This window comes from Epinephelus moara, chromosome 5 (genome assembly GCF_006386435.1).
Source record: "Epinephelus moara isolate mb chromosome 5, YSFRI_EMoa_1.0, whole genome shotgun sequence".
Taxonomy (NCBI): Eukaryota; Metazoa; Chordata; class Actinopteri; order Perciformes; family Serranidae; genus Epinephelus; species Epinephelus moara.
The window spans coordinates 14,621,700-14,642,704 of NC_065510.1; the positions used below are offsets into that span (position 1 = coordinate 14,621,700).

The window sequence follows — 21,005 nt, forward strand, 5'->3', positions numbered from 1 at the left end:
AATGTGCTCTTCACCAACTGTAATGCCATTTTAACAACCAAGAAATTATTTTGTTTATATGAAGTTTTTGCGTCTCCGTCTGTAATTTTCGACCTGCACGTTTTTCACACTGTAATTTAGTTTTTGTTGACCGCTGCATATTTTTTGTACGCGAAAAAAAACAGTACTGATATCATTTATTTTGAACTGTTAAGCAATGTATCTTTAATTCTGAATGAAAAATGGGAATGAAAAGCATGAACGTTGAATAAGGAAACTAACTGATTTGTTTCACACTTGTTGAATAACATAATTTTCAGCTTTTGTGGGGGAGGGTATTCAGTATTTCTAACTCCAGTGGCTCAAGGCCAAGTGAGGTCACGAGTCATTGGTGGTAAAGTCCAGGTCTAGTTCTTTTTTGATTTTGTGAAGTTGAGTCTAAAGTGTTAGAATTTGTGATACGAGTCTGACTCACATCCAAGTCATCTGACTCAAGTCCACACTTCTGGAATTTACCACCATGCCAGTGGCTTTGTTAGGCTGTAAAAAACCCCACAGCAGTGCTTTGAGACAAATGCTAATGCCCGCATGCTAAAATGCAGATGTGTAACAGGTATAATATTTACTATTTTAATTATCTTAGTTTAGCATTCATTCACTTTCCGAACTGCTAATCCTGTTAGGGGTCACAGGGGCTGGAGCCTGTCCTGGCTGTCATTGGGCATGAGGCAGGGTTCACCCTGGACAGGTCACCAGACTATCACAGGGCTGACACATAGAGACAGACAACTACTCACACTCACTTTTACACCTACGGCCAATTTAGAGTCACCAATGAACCTCGCTTGCATTTTTTTGGACTGTGGGAGGAAACCAGAGTACCCTGACAAAAACTCCGCTAACACAGGGAGAACATGCAAAACCACCCCGGGTTGATCAAGGAACCCTCTTGCTGTGGGGCCACAATTCTAACCACTGCACCACTGTGCTGCATATTAGCACTAATTGAAAGTAGAGCTGAGGCTGATCGAAAGTCATTAGTTTTGCAGGTATAATCAAAAACAAATATTTGGGAAAAATTAAAATTTGGACCCGATGATAACGCTAAATGTTAGATAAGGGATCAACAGTTACAATCCATCCGTAGGGGGAAAAAAAGTCAAGGGATCATCTCTGAAGTCGACTGACTAAAGGACACTGCCATCCATAAAGCCACAAGCTACTATGGTGGTGGAGATTTTTTAAGCTCTTCAGTATACTTTTTCGTATCAGTCTTAAAATAATTTTGTATTTGTAGGCTTATAGTACACACTCTACGCTGCACAAATGTTACACACAAACAGGCTCTGACAAGTGCTGGGGCAGCCCCTCTGTTCCCTTGAGGCATATCTCTCTCAGTCATTTAGATAAGTTCCCATCAGTGTTGACTGGTATGCAGTAACAGCATAAAGATATTTTGGGTATTTATACTAGTGAAGTCAAATCTGGCCTTTCCACAAAGCTTTAAAAGCTAAGATGAAGATTCGTGTGACGTCAGGTCACTTCAGACACCAGTTAACTCACTTTTCCATGTGTGCCCTTTCAGTTTTCTGAAATGTACGCTAATTTCTTTAAAAGATGCTTTGTTAATGAGCACTAAAAGTCACAAAGACACTTGGAAACATTGCTGACTGTGGCAGTAAGCCAGTTTTTTACTTTTGTGATTCTTGTGACTCGGCGGTACCCCGGGGAGCACATTTTCATAGCAATAAATGCCAACACTAATCGCTGTGGTGACACCCTACCGTGCTAAGAACAAGTTGTCAGTGTAGTGTGACAGTCACAGCTTCTGGATGCCAGTAGCTGTGTTTGCATGGGAGCGAACATACTGGGGTGGCTCCTCGCCAGCAGCAGCTGAGCCCCTTCCAGCAGCAACAAGGCCTTTTAACCCTCGGCTTTGTTGTGGAACCCTTTTTTGTTTCAAGCTGCTGCCCTTCTTACGTCAACGTCAGGGTCTTTCACTCGACCTCATTCATCTCGGCTCTGCTCTGGAGGCTCTTGGCAGGTACAGAGGGTTGGAGTGACAGTATAAGATCAGTCAGAAAGATGGAGCCTGCCGGAATAAGGAGCAGGAATACCTCACCGGGGAAACACATTTATTTAATCTGAATGCTATACAAGAGGCAAAGTCAATCATTTCTGTGTTCACGGCGGCTTGATGCTAAGTGGATTTCTATTTGCGCTGTGTCCGGGCCACTTAGCTGGAATTCTTTGGCTGGGTGACAACATCTTGTTTTATTGCAAATCACTTCATAATGGCTATTTTAGCTGTACGTTGAGTACATGCCAGATGTATACAGCTTTGAAGTGCTTAGTATAAGATATATGGTAAACCATAGATGCTTTTTGTCTACGTTGCTGTGATCTGGCAGCAACGATGGGAAAAAGGCAAATCTATGTCATGTGTTAATTAAAAAACATGATGTTGTATTGATGAACACCAGTCAAGAATAAAATCCCCAGTTACCAAGTTATTTATTACACTTGTGGAATCTAATACCAATTTTCTGTGAAGCTCTCAATGGCTGACACTCATCCATGCCCAGTCACCTGTACAAAAGTTTGAGTCTTTCCTCACCAGAAAGACAAAAGCATTTGTTTAAATGCTTGAATGCTTGGATATTTGAGTTTTCTTTGAGGCCTCTTGTAGTCATGCATCATATCTCAGAGGCAAAGGTGGAAGTGGCTCAACATCTAAATACTTTCAGTGGTTAATTGATTAATGGTTAACCTTTGACATCCCTAACCACAATGCTACGAATGACCTAACCTATTTATGTAGTAGAGCACATTATACTCACCAGAGATTCACCTAGCTCCCGCTCCTCAGGCAACTCCATACATGTGCTTGCCGATTAGTGTATGAATAATGGGGTGACCTTCATTGTAATTAAATGCAACCTTTCGTCTGCATTTGCCAATGTTCCAGGCTGGGATTAAGACTACCACATCTACTTGCATCAAAGCCCACCTCTTGCTTGATGTATTCAGCTTCCTGAGCCAAGTGGGACATTTAGGAGTGGTGCGACTCCACACCTTGCGCTGAGAAGTTGAGAATATTAGAATTTTTATGGTGTTTGAAAACTGCTAGAAAAAGCAACATGGGGTGCAAGAGAGGAGTGCACACCAGGCACGACGTACCATAGGAAAACAATGGTTTTGCTGGCAATGTGGTTTTAATGACACGTCTCAGTGTGATTGGGGTCTTAGATTAGTTGCTGGAGGTGTACCCAATAAAACCCTTCAAAAGCTTTTAATCCTAATGTCATAACTTATCCACATGAGTATGATATGCAGAGCCTTTTTCTGAACCACTGTATACCAGCAGATGAAAGACCCAACCTTCTCTTAACATCTCTGATGAAAAATTCCAGGCCTCTGGATGTGTTACCTTGGTTATCTATGTTTCATTAGATTAGACATGATGGCAGCATCACTTACCTCCTCTTGACGGATAAATGGACTCTGTCTCAATCTTATCAGGCTTCTCAGGGCTGCAGCATTGCTGGAGCCAAGGGTAAAGGCCAGCAGGTCATTGTGCTGACAAAGGAGGGATGATGTCACCATCTATCCCAATGTATCAGCCACTGACAGATTTATGAGTGCTGGATTTATGAATGTTCATGTTGGGGGAATTGGTCTTGGGCTGTGTGAGCATTTGCTTGTTGGTACTACTGTATAAGAACATGCCGTTGCAATCAGTTTGTTGGCATCTGTTATTTCAACGAGTGCTGGAAGGATTGACGGAAAATGATTGCCAATGTGATTTAATGATCTTTTGTCATTTATCAAGCAAAAATGACAAACATTCATGAGTTGCAGCGTCTCAGATGTGGGAATTGGTTTCTTTAAGGGATGTCATCAGTTCATCTGTTAACCAACATTTTTGACTGGTTACACATGCCGGCCTATAGGTTAATTTTGCTACTCTACAGTTTACTGCACTGCACACCACTCAGGTCTGATGGAAGCTAACATTAGCTAGCAGTGTCACACATGTGGTGATCACCATTTGTTAACTTGTCCCGACAGCATTGCTGTGGGTACATTGTGGTCACCCTCTGGTCTCCCCTCAGGGTAATTGCCAAATGAGCGGTGCTGCTAGCTAGCTACCACCCAACATGGCTAGTTTGCAGTACAGAGTGGTCAAGGCTTACATTAGCTAACCAGTGGAGACCAGAAGGTGGGAAGTGGGCTCTATGTCTCCAGCGGCTGTCTGTCACAAAGCTAACAGGAGAAACAAATAAAAGGCAAGACAGTCAAAACACAAAACATTAAAATTTCACCCTCTCTAAACAGATAGCTCTGCGAAATGAACTACTAAAACTGGGTTAATGGAGCTCTGGACTACAAATAGAGGCCTCTTGTAAACAGTGATTACTATTTATAAACCCGTCCCGACAGTATTGCTGTGGGTATAATGTGTCCACCCACCGGTCTCCCTGCAGGGTTGCCCCAGTGAGTAAGTGTCCCGATTTTGAGCCACATACTCTTTTAGCATTGTTAGCTACTGTTAGCTCTGTCAGTGCCGTTAGCAGTATCAGCACGAGTACTGGTACCAACATAGTTGACAATGCTACAAACCTTGCTCACCAATGCTACCTGGGGGAGACCAGAGGGTGGCCACCACTTTTCCATAGCGGTGCTGTAGGCTAACTGCCACTGGAATTAGTAGCCAAATGAACATGGCTGCTAGCTAGCTACCACCCAGCACACCTGGTTTGCACTGCAGAGTGGTCAAGGCTAACGTTAGCTAACCAGTAGAGACCAAAAGGTGGAAGTGGGCTTAATGTCTCTGCATGTTCACAGCTATCTGTCACAAAGCTAACAGGAGAAATAAATAAAAGGCAAGATAGTCAAAGCTAAAAGCATTCGAATTTCACGCTTTCTAAACAGATAGTGCTTTGAAATGAGGTGCTAAAGCTCACTGAGTCAATGGAGCACTGGATTTAAATGAAAGGCCTCTTGTATATCATGTCATTTCACGTTTTTTCCTTAAAAATTAACTGGTAAGTTACCGGCTAAATGGTGTCGGACTATTGAAAGCAAAATTAACTGAAACTGACATCCCTAGATTCTTCATATCAACATAGTTTAATATCTGGGTTTTGCACTTTTGGCTGGACAAAACTAGCCAGTTAAAAAACGAAATAAAAAATAAGTTGGGGCCCAACTTCTAACTTTCTTCTACCTTTCTTCTCTTGGCAGGTATATCTCATCAATGTCACCTACTCTGATAACACCTCGCACATCATCTACAGAAGATACAGCAAATTCTTTGACCTACAGGTAATGTTCCATCACTCATGTTCCCCCCCTGCATGCTCCTTACGGGGCGCGTTTGCAGAGAAATCCCTAATTACACTGATGCCGATGTATTTTGAACATGTCAACCCTGTGAACTTGCAGCATTGTTTTGTATAGATTAATGTGTATGCCTTGTGACTGTTCACTGCCGCTGTGTCTATGCCCGTGTTCTCCACACCTCGTCGCCTCAGTGAATCAATGTGTGTGTTAGTAATTGGTCGGGGAGCGGGGGAGACATGGTTTGTATCCCTCAGCCTCGTAGAGATGCAGCAATGCACCGCATCTCTCCCTCTCTCTCTGCTCTCTTTATATCTCCACCCCTCCTTCTTGCTCTTCCTCTCTCTCATCTAATCTCTGCCTTACCCTCAAAACGTCAGGGAGCTGACAGGCCTTTTTTATAGTACAAGCAAGAAATCCACATGGAAGTCAATTTAATGTACCATGCTTTATAGTGGGTCGCCGTTTGATTCTCCAGTGCGGGCTGCTCTGATTGGTGGGTTCTTTAAATATAGTCTTATACGGAGGAGGTCTTTTTCTGTTTCTTTTTTTTTCACTTGGCTCAGATGCTTTTCTCTCATGTTTAAAGTGTCGACTTCTCTCTTCGGGACTATTTATTTTGGAATGGAGCAGGAGTTGCAGTGAAAACCCTGCCCTGTGTCGCTCAGATTGACTATTCCATACTGAGAGAATGTTTGTGTGCATTTATGCGCCTTGCACCCTCGGCCCACTGCAAGCTGATACCATATGTACATGGGACCAGAGGTCTCTGGGTCACCAGTAAATATGAAAGGGCCGTAGTGAGAGCATTACAGGGGGCACATCTCAATAGCCCCAGTGTGCTTGGCCAGCAGGAAATGATGTTTCAATCAGTGGAGGAAAGGTCCTTTCTGAAAGGTCCCATTGATAACCAAAGGGGCAGTGTGAGGTGGAAAATAGACGCCCCCCTGCAACTGATTACTCGTGGAATAAAAGACAGAGGTAGAATAATAAACATGCTCCTCCGTTCTGGAAAAGTCAGAGACATAGGTGTGGATTTGTGTCTTCCTCCTGGTATTCAGCCCCGTAAATTGCCTGGGAGGAAACTAATGAACCTTAATGGTTCATGGATGGCTTGGCACAAAATCACTCCCAGTCAGCAGCAGCAAGATTGATTTTGTTAGCTTTGTCAGATGGCGCAGGGCAAAGGTCACCCAACTTGGTTGGTGCTTTATTGAGTTGTCAAAGAAAGCGGCTCTCACACGGCCAAAGTTTGGCAGAGTTTGGCCAAGGTGCTGATAAGTGAGCTCTATTGTGCAAAACCCAATGCTACATATTTATAGGATTTACCAGATGTCCCTTTTAAACCATACTGCAATATATCACCACCAGCACTTCACTGCTCACATCTTACTTTGCCTGGTTCCTTGATGTTTCCATTTGCACTGTGACACTCATGAATAAAACTTCCACTGGCAATACTGACAGGCCGGCTTTCTAATGCTCAGTAATCCTCTGTCTCTGCCGGTATATGGGCCGAAAGTAAAGTTCTCTCTGCCAGCCTTTGAACTTGCCAGATGCCTTTGATGGTCCTGTTTGATCCCATTGTTTTCAGAGCAACCTGGAGCCTCTCCTGTCCAAACATTTATCTGGTGCAGAGACCCTGCTGCTCTCAGCAGCCCCACTAACCCTTAGGGGAGAAAAACATGGATGGCCGCTCTGAAACCGTTGGAGAGCGCTTTAACCGAAGCTTTGGCAAAGATCGCTGGGGATTTCAAGACTGTGTCCTAGTAATAACCAGAACAGGCTGTCTTCCTGGAAACACACTAGCCCTGGTTCTGGGCAGTCGAGAATGAGACGGGCTACAGATGTTGTTTTGACTGACTTTATTTAGGTTTTGTCCCCAAAACTGACTCTTTATGTTCTGCATAGAATACACGGATACTTAAAAATCGCACGCTTTGATATAAGACACACACACGAAGAGTCGTATAATGCATTGGATGTAGCACTGACCATGCAGTGTTTGTTCGTCTCTGTCTGTAGCACCTGTATCAGCCTTGCACGTGCACATACTTGCCTCCTGCCAACACCTCCTGGAAAATGATGAAATTTAATGGATCCAGTCACGTTCCAAAGTGCCTCTGCCAGCATGACGCCAGCGATGTAGAGAATGTATTAAGGTAAAAATAAAAGGAGCCATATTAGTGCTATTTAGTGGCCCTCTGTGAAAAAGAAGTAATTCACGGCTAATAGAATGAATATATTAATGCAAAATGTAGCCAGAATTGCCCTCTGGGGAGCCATTTTGTCTGTGCACTTTTATTCAGTTAAGAGTGGGCTGGAGCTCACACTGTCCACTTATTTGGGGGAAAAGTAGCAGTTCTCTCTCTGCCGTCCTTTACCATCGTCTTTCCATTAGTTCTTTATTTGACGGAGGTTTTTGGGGCTTTGACTTGTTTTATTAGTGGCCCTTTGTTACTCGAACAATCGACGTACCTCAATTACATGCAGGGAATGAAGGAAGACAAAACAAGTCAAGAGTCTTGTACACATGTGAGTATGACATCTGAACATACAGTTTATACTAAAGATAGGCATTTAAAATAATTCCCATATTAAAGTACACAATAAAATATTTATGTCAAGGCTTTAATTAGCCTATTTTAAGCCATAAATTCAAAGTTTACATAAGAAAAAAACTGTTACGTAGGTTAGATGCAGCACTGAAGGATCGTCTCTGAGCTCCTATCCTTTCAGTCAGTCAGACGTCTGCCCAGTTGGCATAAGCTAACACAGCAGCAGCAGCAGCTAACATCTGACACTGAGCTATTTAACGATCCCAATAAACTGTCACAGACACCGAAACGGCACACACCTATTGAATCAGCGTCGTCAGTGCCTGTCGGTGAGAGAAATCAGTCTAATTGTCAGTTCAGCTCTGTGCACAAGAAGAGAAATAGAAAGTAGGAAAGCAAACTAATGGCTAAAGTCAAGGGTGTGAGATCAAAACAAACTTGTCATATCTGGTAAGATAATTTTTTTGCCCATTGAGCTCTTAAGCAGAAACGGTTTGAAATAGTTTCTGTTGTTGTTCAAAAATAAATATGCTTTGTTCTTTATACATTGGGTTGTATTGTTAATGTGCTAACTGGCTAACTAGCATCTTGAATCCAACCTGCCCTTCTTTTGGTTTCCCTCTTTGGACAGACTACTATGGAGAGTTATTACCTCTAACGCAGGTGCAGAACGTACGTTGCAGCTGGCTGCTGGCTGCTGTCTTTTCGGTGTGTTCAGTGGCTGATGACACAGGTGACGTGAGGCGATGCAACAATCTGCTTTCATTGCTGCTAGTTCTTTGGTATTAGTTTAGTGTGTCTCAGCCTCAACAGAGTCTGGTACTGGGTTACAGATTTGTTACACTGGCATGGAGCTCACACTCTTGTAGCACTACTAGTGTCTCATAATAAACACAGAGTGCGACAGCTGGGCAAGGATATATTAAAAAAGTTCAGAGTCAGGTTCATGGGTTCGATCCCCAAATGGGCCACTGATCCTTTGGGCAGCAGTAGTTCAGTCCGTGGGGACTTGGCTTTGGAACCAGAAGGTCACCTGTTCAACTTCCCTTACGGACAGAAATACAGAATGTGGACTGTTAGCTGGAGAGTTGCCAGTTCATGCTACCAGGCACTGCTGAGGTGCCCTTGAGCAAGACACTGAACCCCCAGCTGCTCGGGGCGCCGGTCCGTGGGTAGCCCCCTCGCTCTGACATCTCTCCATGAATGCATGTGCAGGTCCTGTTAGTGCACGATTCTGTATTTTCAGACCAGTGTGTGTGTAACGTGGAAGTGAATTTCCCCTTGAGAGACTATAAAGACTAATAAAGGAAAAGGAATGCTTCACATGTGGGACGTTTGGCGGCATTTACTCTACATGTTGAATGAATAGTGATGTCCAAATCAAGAAAGAGTACTCATGCCCATCCCTAAATACCCAGAACACTGCATGCTTTAGCTATTAGCCCTTCCCTGTTCTTTTCCACTAATGAACAGCTCATCTTCCTTGTCAGGATGTAACCAGCTCTTTCTGGATGCTCTGCTGTGCTCTGATGTGGTTTTGTCTCAGGCAGACTAGTGAGTCAAACAGTGTGTCCTTCTGTCAGAAGTCGACTGCCCAAGTTACTCGTCAGAAGGGAGGAAACTGGGACAGGGAGTGGAGCAGGGCGGCTGGAGGGAGGAGAGGAGCAGTGAGGAGTTAGAATAGGATGATGGTGATTGTTGTGGTGATTATGAGGCAGAGGAGGACAGTGATGAAAGATATGAAAGCGATGATGATAATGAGAATGCCAGAGACACCAGTGATGCCGATGACTAACATTGAGGCTGTTGATGGTGACGGCACTGATGATGCAGATGGGAGGAATGAAAGATATTGTGATGCTGTGGGCTTCTTCAGGGTCACTTATTACAAAGACTCCTTCATTAGTGCGTTTCAGGATCCTCTGAGGAGTGGGTGATGTGCCCTGGGTGTCCTTGGGCCCCAAGCGAAGTTGGTATATTTAAAGCTGCGGCGTGGCTCACCATTTGAAAGAAGGACACGCTCTGACTCAAGCTTTTTACGAGTCTTTGGTTTGTATTCTGTCCGCACGCGCTCACACAAACCCTCTTTTCTTTTTCCAAGCCTCGTATGAGCCTGCCCAAAGCTACTGAATATTTAGTTTGGGGAGATTTTCATGTTGCATCTCTCTAAAATCCCTTTTTTTTTAAGTGTTTAGTGCATCTTTGAAGAACCAACAGACAATATTAGTCTGGTTTGCTCACAGAGTCAGTCTCAAGGTCGATATCCAGTCCTTTCGGAAATAGCTTCACGGATGCTAGCAGCAGGCTGTCGGCACACGGCATCTTATATTCAGCGCAGAAAATTATACAGTAGCTGTGGTCAAAGCGCTTAAAAGGAAGGTCACTGAATTGGGAATCTCTAACCTCTAAGTGGGCCGTCTGATGGAAACATATGTCTAGACCACAAGGTATTATTGGTATGCCATCCTCGAGGATAAATTGCTGAATAGCCAGGCCACTCGCTCAGCCTCTTTGTCCTTGAGGTGTTCTGAGTGGACATACAGTAACTCAGCTGGATGAGGGAGCCCATTGTTTCAGGTCGAGGATAAAGGACTGTTTTATTTTATTTATGTGTGGGAGAGGGTGAGGAGAGTGGGAAACATACTTTTTAGCCCCGTCTGGGAGGCAGAGGAAGGACACCTACATGCCAAACACAGGAACTTTTCTTGTGAGTTACAATCGGGCACTTGACAGGACGGCCCGGGCCAGGTCCTCACTGAGTTGGGAGCAGAGGGGGGAAGTATGCAGTGTTTCCCACAGCCGTTGCGAAGGGATCAGGAGAGTGGGCTAAATTTAGGATGAATGAGCACAGTTCAGCCGTTTGTGGGACATTTCCACGGCTCAGGAAAGTTAGCAGTGTGACTGTGAGGTGACTGGGACACATTCAGGGAGTCGGAGAGACAGGAGGATAGTGTGCAGAGTGGTTGGAGGAGACTTGTGAGATTGTTGGCACCAGAAAAGGAGGCATAGTTTGATAAAAACTTTATAGGAAGATCTAAAAAATACTCTAGAGAGAGATGAGATTGTTTTTGTCTTGGTCATCTCAATCTCAATCATCGTGGCACAAGCCTCATTTCCACACCCACACTTCACCATAAATGAATGTAAAAACACCCTTAAACATTGCATATCGATGCTCGTGCTCCTCCACCAGTCATTCGACCTAAAAATGACAAGAAAATCAAAGCAAGTGCAATTTCACCGATCATGTCACATCGATGAGGTTCTTCACGATGCCAGAGCAGCTGTCGTTATGTGCGGCTGTGGATATCTCTGGCGTCCCTACCACTAATTCATCACATCTCTGCAAACCATCGTCACGGTAAAGTCTGAATCATCATGATGATTAAATGTCAGAGGGGTGATCAACGATGCATTCATAGCGCTCATGTTGAAACGGACTTTTAAAGTGCTTCGAAAGATAAAGTTAAATGATCACTAACAGGGAGATGAATGTAAATGAAAAGTATGATGACATTTATCACTCAAATAATTTGAAATTCATTCTATAAATGCGTCTTTGATTGACTTTTTACAGAGCACTGTGCATAAGACACAATCACTGAAATAAGCAAACTAAAAACAATGTTAACCATCTCTCAAGTTGCATCCTGTTCTCCCATGGATTCATTCAAATTAGCCTCGTCCGTGGCTCGAGTGTGGGGCTTGTTTCATGCATTCAAACAGCTCCACATGGTAGGCTATTGCCAGATCACATCTTCTGGCGAGAAATCTCATAAGCCAGGCACATTTGAATCACTTGAAGGAGATGTTAACTGGACACTGACATGCATACATCAAGACAGAGTTTTGTCACACAGCACATCTCAAACTGACAGCCTCCTATTCATAATGATTTACGCTGAGTGAAGAAACAGATTCAGAACACCAGCGTAACAAGCAGTCAAACGTGTGCTGTAGTCGATCAATACAGTGATCACTCTAAAGTTAGAGGCTTTGCTACATTGATGCTATATATTTATATGGAGCGTGCGGAGAAAAGGTGAAGCATTGTTCCTCTCTGGGCTTGTGTTCTTTGTGTTGAAGTGGAGAGTTCCTCCCAGTGACAGCTTCTGCATGTAGGAGCATGAAGGCAGGGGAAGACGAGCCTGGAGTTCATGAAGTGTCTGTCAGTGTTTCCCTATTGAAGAGGTCACAGCATGTTTAAGCATCTATTTTTTATTGTAGAGTTATTTTCTTCTATGCATCTATATCTTTCCTCTGTTACATTCATCCCTGACTCCTCCTGTGACTTCTGCTGATGGTGATCATCATATTTAATTACATACAGTATATTAAACAGACAGAGTATATATATCCCTTCTTTGCTTCCTCTGTTTACACTGCTGCCTGTTATCTGGAGACGTATGTGGCAGCAGACAGACGTTCACTGTTGCTCTCTATTCGTCTGTCTTGTTTTCTTTGCCTCTCTTCTCTCTGCTCGGCTGGACAGCCCTCATGTTTCTGTTCAGCTCAAGGTCTCCTCCACCCGAAACAGGATGGGAAGGAGAGTCGATGAAAACTTTTTGAGCCCTTGCACTCCTGGATCTTTGGCAGCTCTGCCTCACTCTGAGCCTTGAACAGAGAGGCTGCTCAAGGTTTTTTTCTTTTTCATTACATTTCCAGCCAAGCCTCTGCTGCCTTTGTTCACCGTTTGATAAATCACGCAGTACTTATTTTATACTCCTGCTGTGTGTCTTGTTCAGAGAGGGCAGGGGTTGTGTTTTCTGCACGTGCGGATATTGAGTACAGAGCAGCTTGCGCTGTTGAATGGCTGAAGGACATATGTTATCAGGAGCATATGATGAAAAGGAATGTGAAACTGTGTGAGGTGAATTCCTCTGTCATCCTCGGATGTGTAGGAACAAGCCGAGGAAAAGAGGACCTCTGACTTTTCCCTTGCTTAAATAGTAAAACTAAGTGAATATTAGACGATTACGATTCAGGGGCTACGATTCGATTATAAAACGATTATTGATGAATCTTTAATTTATGTATATTGATGCACTTTTTCACAACACACATTTCTTTTTGTCTCACTGAATAAGCATTCAACACTTGCAATTTTTAAAAACAGTGCATTTGTAATAAGAAAGAGTTGAATTCATTTCCATTATATTTTTTAAACATATAAATGGAAATGCGTGCAAACTGGAAAGTTACAACTTCGTTGTACAGAACCAAAGGTAACAACAGGTATCTTAATCACAAGATAAAATGCGCAGTTAGAGTAACAAATGATTCGGTGGCGACAGACGTCCACGCATCACATGTAACTGCGTTACTACCTGCCTGCCTTCAACAGTGAGGCCATGACTTCCGTTTTGGTTTGGTTGTAGAGTGTCGGTGAAATAGCGTTGGGATGGGATGGTGTATCTGGGCTCCAGTGTATGCAGCAGTGCTCGAAATCCCTGATTTTCCACGACAGAATAAGGACGCAAATCCTTGGCAATAAATGCCGCGATGGCCTTCGTAATTCGCTTCGCCTTTTCCGATGAGGGTGGCAGCTTTCTAATTGCTTCCTCGATTGTTCTCTGGTCGGTAGCGCCACTAGTTGCCGCAGCAACAGCAGCCTGCCGTCTCCCTGACTCCTCCGTCAGGTGGAATCGAGTTACATGGCTTCTCATGTTTGTTGTGTTGCCAAAGTATTTTATTTTAGCACGACACAGTTTACATATAACGTGGCTCTTGTCCAATTCGCTTCCGCCGTCAACGTTGTAGAAGCCGAAGTATTTCCACACATCTGCTTTTAAATTAGAAGAAACTGTTCAGCTCTCACGGTGAGGTGGGTGGCGGTCAGCCATGTTTGTTTTCCTCTGTGCACGTGTCGGCGTGTCTGCTCCAGGTGCGCATCCCAAAGTGTCCCAGAGATGACACGTACCGCGCTTCTTAGTTCCGCATTATTTAGAACCTTCTGTATTACTCTAATGAACAGATTTAAATAATCGAAATTTGGACGTTTGTGAATCGAATTACTCTAATGAACAGATTTAAATAATCGAAATTTGGACGTTTGTGAATCGATTCAGATTCGTCCACTTCCGAATTGCGATGCATCTAAGAATCGGAAATTTCCCCCACTCCTAGTGAGTATTAAAGATGTCATATTGACACTTAAAAGAAATCATATCCTGATTGCTTTCTGGAGCAATAATTACATGCTCACGTCAGTTGTAGCTCAAGTCACTTTTTGAAACTGCTGTGTTTCACTTTTAATATTTCTTACGCTCCCACTATTGGTTGTACCAAATATAGATGCTCAGATGCTCTTAAACCAACAAGAACTTTGTTTGAGTCTTACTGGGAACATAAAGGTGCCTTTTGGAGTTTTCTCGGACACTCACTGAAATACAGCATTCTTGAGGCTTGCATTGAGAGCATATCCTTCCTCCATGTTTGTTAGCTTCTTCTTTACCGCCTGTGTTACTGGGCACCAACTGTCAGTTAGCAGAGTAGTGTGAAACTGGCAGGAATGTGTACCGTAATGCCGTAGTACATGTGCATCCTTGTACAAAAAGAAAAGAAAACAAAAGAACCCAGTACTATAATCGGTCCATAGCGCTGCTAGTGGTCAAAAGCTCCACAAGGTACCTCTAAGTCCTAGACAGGTTTGACCTGGGAGCACTGAGAATGAGCAACAAATAAGCCACACTAGGGGTGGGCGATATGTCGATTATACTTGATGTATCGCAGCTTGTTCCATGTGGGATGTATAAAATGACTATATTGTGAACACTGAGATTAAATTGGCAGGTTTTTTTTACGCCATTGGCATGAGACTCGTTTGGCATTTTGGTTCTCTTGCTCTCTCCTATGGCCATTTCTCTCTCACAGACTCACGAAAAGATGATTCGTCGCACACACTCACCTTGCTCATCCAGACCACTCCCTCCTGAGCGATAGTGTGAGCAGACGAGGCGTGTGTTATTGTATCTGCAGGGCTCCGGACCATGACCATTTAGTTGCAAATTGCAACCACGGAGCACCAGTGCAACTTGAAAATATTATTAATATATGAACTGTTTGTTTGTTTCCCACTCAAAGTGAATAAATCCTCATCCCCGTTTAATGACGCCGCTCTAATGATAAACTTTCCACTAACTGGTAACACCTAACAGGTAACTGGAAGCTTCAAGTTCATAGCAAAAACATTAACACTTCCTGCCCGAGATGAGCCAGGTGCTTCAGAATAAAAGCACCATTTCATTTTAACAATACTTAATTAACTTTATTATAACAGTAGGTTATTAAATAGTATTTTAGTAGTTGTTTATAGGAGATTTCAAAATAATGAGATAAATAAAGTGTTGTGTGGGTCTCAGGAGGTAGAGCGGCTCGTCCACTAATTGCCAGCGGTTTGATTCTCAACTCCTCCAGTCTGCATGTCGAGGTATCCTTATCGAGCAAGATACTGGACCCCAAATTGCTCCAGATGGCTGTTCCATCAGTGTGTGAGTGTGTTAAAAACTAAGTAGCAGGTGGCACCTTATATAGTAGTAGTGTGTGAATGTTTGTGTGAATGGGTATGTAACTTGTAGTGTTAAAAGGGCTTTGAGTGGTCAGATGACTCGAGAGACGCTATACAAGTGCAAGTCCATTTACCATGTTGTTGCCTTGAAATATTACTTTTATGTATCATCTCATCTCGTCATATTGTCTGGCACTAGGCCGTACGAATCTTCACGCTACACAGTTAGCCCACAACAAGTTAAAAGATGCTCAATCACGAAATATGAAATATAGTGATGTAAGATTTCAGGCTCCAGTTTCTCTTTTTGACTTCTTCTGACCACTTGATACTGTAGCTACAGTGTGGTTGCAACTTAATAAAGTCCAAAAGACAAAACCAGGCAAAATCCATGTAACTGAAAGTTAATCAAGCACACTTCCTTATGTGTATTAACCAATCGGACACTGTGTTCTCCTGATGCCTGTAACCTCACCCATCCAGCATTCCAAACATGTAAAAACAAACTTCCTGCAGGGTTATTGCTGATGTGCAGAATCCATGGATTACCTCTGCTTATCTAGGTATCGGTGGCAACGGCCAGTCCCAGTCCAGTCCGTGCCCTGCCTCGCCTCTCAGTCTGCAGGTTAATGAACAGTGATTGGGTAAACAGCAGGCAGAACGGGACATGAGGGAGGCAGGCTCTCAATGCCACCCAGTCAAGTTCAAAAAGACAGAGACGAAACCGAGATAGAGACATGCAGAGATAAAAGGTGAGAGTTGCCACTGGAATTCAAAGTGAAACCCAGGTGTCTATCTCTCGTTCTGCTGTCTACATCAGTCTTCTCCCTATTTGTCTTTGCCTCCCTCCACACACACGACCAGTCACGTCTTACCCGCTGCCATTCATACGTTATTCCCACAATTTCTCACCCTACCTCTCCCCCAACTGCTCGCATATCTCTCTCCTCTCCTCCATCCGTCTCTGTCTCTCCTCAGAAACCCTTCTCTGTCTCCCTCCCACCCCCCCCGGTCCGTTCTGAGTGAGTGTTTCTTGGCTAATCCGTCATGACCTGCACATTCTCGGGTCAAGTGCATTAGCTTACTGGAGCTACAGGCTACAGAGGTTTCTGTTCTCTATCTTAGGCTCTTTTACATGCATGTATTTTACTTGTTAGTGTGTGTGTGAGTGTGTGCGTGGGTGTATGTGTGATGCATTACAGGTCTCCTGATTATCCTAGCAGTCTTTCTATTACCTGATGATCCAATTTCCTTCCACGGGGGCCTCTCCATCTCAGTCAGATTCAATTATATACTGTAGTCACAGAATGAGCTGTAAAGGAAATAAAAGACCTTCAAATTAAAACCCTTCAACACATCGCAGCACCATCACACTGAGAAACTTAGCCTCTGGAGGACGGGTAAAATTCAATGAGGTCAAGTTACTAAAATTTCCTCCCAGCAGTAGTCCGAACCTCATAATGTCTAAATTGCATCCCATAGCCTACCCTTACATCTATCAAATAAAGTCAGCAACTGTTAGGTTTATTTTTTATCTATATAATAGTTATATTTTCTTACCTATTTTAAGGCAGTTGTTTTTTCCAGATTTTTTAAAAGTAAGATCAACTCGTCAGATTTTACAGTGCAGTCTGTAGCCAGAAACTAGCAGGTTAGTTGCTTCATGCTGTCATCTCTCTTACACTGTCGTTCTCCCTAGCTATCTGTCCACGCACGGTAAACAATTGGTTTGATCGGCTCAGTTGGCTTCGACAGTTGGAATAAAATACCAATGCTCCATGAAGATTATTATTTAATCTCAGTCATCTATCACAAAGTGGTCGCAGCTCGGGACAGAACCGTCACTTGGTTAAGGTCCGGACAGCACTTTGCCATTTGGTGATGCCTGTTCTAGAGGGTGACCCCTGTGGAATTAATTTTGTCAAAATAAAGAAACTTCATAGAATGTGTTGCTGCAAACAAACCAACAATTGATCCATCGCTAAGTCCCACCCCCCCGGACGCAGACAGATGTAGCATCAGGCCGACTCAGACCAGCGTCCGACAGCAACACAGCTGTGCTCCATTGACTCTAATGAAATCATGTCGTGTATTAATGATACTCGTTACCTGGAGAGGTTGGAAAAAGATATACCTTTCTTCCCTGTTCTAAAACCAAAATCAAACCCTGAAAAGTGTAGGGTTAGCTAGCTAGCTACTGAAGATATAGCCTACTGAATGTATACACATGCTGCTTTTGCTTTTTAATGATTATAACAGTGAAAAAGGGACTGACCCTGCTGTACAGGAACCAGTGAAGGGAAGCAGGGAAACTTTGCTCATATTCAACCAGCTGTGTGTCATCACAGTGTGCGCAGATGAACGGTGTGTGACTTCCCCCTGAGGTCCCAGACAGAGGCATAGCTGTCAAGTCTCCCGTTTTGGCCGGGAACCTACCGTATTTCACCCATCTTTCCCGCCGTCCTCCCGTATTAGTATTTTCCCGTAAATCTCCCGTATTATAATAACATAATAACCCTGTATTATAACGTAGGAATGTTCACAGCATTTCAGTGTCAACAAAGGTAGGCATATCAGATTCTGATCACCTAATTGTAGTTAGTAAGTGGTTGACAAATGGTTATTTTAGATTTCCTGTACACCTGTCTTAAAATGTAAGGGATACTGGAGCTTGGTTGGGGTGGTGGGACGGCTCGTGGCGGGCGCCGGAAAATGTCCCTTATTTTCAAATCCAAAACTTGACAGGTATGGACAGAGGGCAAAGCCAAACACACTCATCTGCACACACTGTGATGCCACACAGCTGGTTCAATATCAGCAAAGTTTCCCTTTATATTCATTGTCTTCTGTGGCGATCAGCAGTGATGTGGTGGTTCACTTTTACACTGTGATCTGTAGCCTATAGTTCGGCTTTAGCTTCTAACTATCTTTGTCTTTTTAACCTGTTGTTGCTGCTGAGTCAGTTTGACATCCTGGATATATCCTTCAAACACAGACTGTAGACCCCTCTGTCTGCTTCTCTCTGGAATCACTGTTTCGGTTTTCCAAAAATATGATAATATTTCTTCAGGGAGTGCAGTTACAGTGTGGGCTCCATGCTTACTCTGGGCAGCTTGTTGGACCATCAAAAAGGGGTGGGGCTTAGCAAAGGGTCAGTAACAGCAACCAAAATTGTCACTATGAAATATGACAAGAGCTGAAATGTGAAATGCATCCAAAATCACTATCTTAGCAGGACAGTGTTGCTCAAAAGTAGCCGGTTTAGGTGTGCAGGTAGTCCCAATCTTTCAAACTGCAAACCTAGCTATTAGCTATTGGTCAGTGAAAGCAAACTGCAGTGTCTTTTTGAATCAATAAACACTTCCAACTTTGCACTAGTCTCTTTGTCATTTGATAACATGACAAGACAGGGAAAAGTTGAATTCACATTTTTCATCATTAAGTTTCCTCTCATTTAGTTTCCAGTGTTTTTGGTCTTTCTATTTCATGCTTTCTTTACTTCTCCCAGCCCACTCGTGGTAATATTCCAAACCTCACTTCTCTTTTCCCTTCCACGCCCTTGTGAGTGTCGGCCGTGGAGTGCACTGAGCACCTACTCGCACACATACACACAGGGAGGGCACTGCTGCCTGATTCACCCCTTCTGAGAGAGACTGTGGTTTGGCCACACTGCCCAAGGCTTGTCCTGGCTGTCAGTATGGAAACTCTTGAGACCGTCAGCATGGCTAAATTAGGTCCTACGCTACTCTGTTAGCACTGAACCCTGGCACAGGTGAGAGCCCTTCCTCCCTGCCTTTGCCTGTAGTGAACTGTAAGTTGGCCGGCCTGCTTACTTAACCCACAGTGAGGGAGTGTGTGTGTAAGCCGACACTGTTCCTTTCCTCAGATTGAGGTTGCGGCTGCCCTGGAAAGTGAAACTGTTGTTCGGTTGCTCGGGCAGAACCCAGCCAAGCGGTCGAGGTAGTAAATGGCCTGAAAATGCCACTGGAACATTTAGCCAGGGCTTCTATTAAATGTGAAGGCAGGTTAAAAACTTTGGGCATGAATGAAGGGCAAAGCTTGTGGGATAAAAGTGTTGTTTCTTCTTTGTTTCAATTGAATTGTGGTTTCTTTTTCTCATCCCTTCAAAAATGCAGTTTATTATGAGCTTAATATAAATAGCCATGTGTGCCCTAATGCCTGTAAATTACAGTATGCGAGGTGAATATCAAAAGCTTGCTCGTGTTTCATTCTCTACTACCCTTGTTTGCCCACTGGACCTATTCTGTCTTCAAGGTTTCCTCACAGCTTATGCTGTTTTATCTCTTTGATTAATGTATTTTTAATGACCATGTGTGTGTGTGTGTGTGTGTGTGTGTGTGTGCGTGTGTGTGAGTAAAGTATCCAGTTGTCCGATCTTCAACACCACTGCTTCTGCTGAACTCAGGAGACGGAGAGAGACGTATAGATTGTTCCAGTGGTTTGAAAACTGTGCATTTCCCTGCCAAGGTTCTCCTCCAGCAGGCGAAGTTTAGTGTTAACACAATTGACACAATTAACAAACTGGCTCAGTCTTTAATTTGTTTCACTGTGAGCGCTTGGATGAAATTTAATTACGCAGTTTGACTGAAATCATTCATCAGCACCTTCCACTGCTACTTTTTATACTTGACCCAGAGTTGGAAGCTCAACACAAAATTGGCCGCTGCAAACATTGTGGAAAGGATTAGTTAATAGATCAATTAGTCTGTCAACAGAAAAAAAATGACCACAGTTTTGACAAATGATTTAGTGTTTGTTGGTTTCTCCAAAATCATTTCATTGCAGATTGAATGTTATTGAGTTTTGGATTGTTTGACAAAACAAGCAATTTGCGAGGCTTTCACATCAGGGACCAGGCATGGATCCAAGTGCACGTTATTCCAAAGTCCAAATCGTTTTATTGGTGTGAACACGGTGTAAAGTACCCGGGCACAATATGCCGATCTCTGCCAGAGTTCACTTGAAAAGGTGGTCTAGAGTAGGGTTCATGTGCACTCTGGTACGGACCACATCATGTGTGAAGAACACCTGTACCAAAACAGGGAAGTGGACTACGATTTTACATGACTACAAGGATTTTTTTAACCTGTTATGAAACAGTCCAAGTTTAAAAACTGATGTCTCTGTATCAGACAACAGCGGTGTCCGTCTGCAGCGTTGTTTTCTACACTAGTGGTTTTCAAATTTTTTGGGCCCCAAAATTTCAAGACACACCTGTATTTATATCTGTGCACAATATCTTCTATAACGTGTGTTATCGCTCTTATCACAACATAAGACAATAAAAATAAGAAAAAATAAGACAGGTAGCTTTCATGATACTTTTTGCTGACATTTTTCTTTAGTTTTCTTTCAGTGGTAGGTCGTCTTCGCTGGTGCTTTCTTGTAATTTGCTCTATACAATAAAACCATTCACTGTCCCAATTACAGCTTTCTCCTTTTAAATATAATCATCCCTCACACTGGCTGCCAATCAGGGCTTTTGATGTGTCACACACTAATAATTCCTATGTGCGAACGGTGACAAATAGGTTGCCCGTGAAGGTTCTTTAAATTAAATTATATGTTTTTGGTAGAGTTTACCTCTTTATTTAACT

General features: G+C 43.3%; 1 protein-coding gene across 4 annotated transcripts in view; it reads left to right on the plus strand.

Annotated features, from left to right (window-relative positions):
- sh3pxd2aa (SH3 and PX domains 2Aa) overlaps positions 1-21,005 on the plus strand; it is a 151,277-nt gene that overhangs the window by 16,491 nt on the left and 113,781 nt on the right. For all 4 annotated transcript variants that reach the window (XM_050045236.1, XM_050045237.1, XM_050045238.1 and 1 more), the window contains exon 2: positions 5,227-5,307. In XM_050045236.1, coding sequence (XP_049901193.1) covers positions 5,227-5,307 — 81 coding nt within the window. The remainder of the gene's footprint in view (positions 1-5,226; positions 5,308-21,005) is intronic.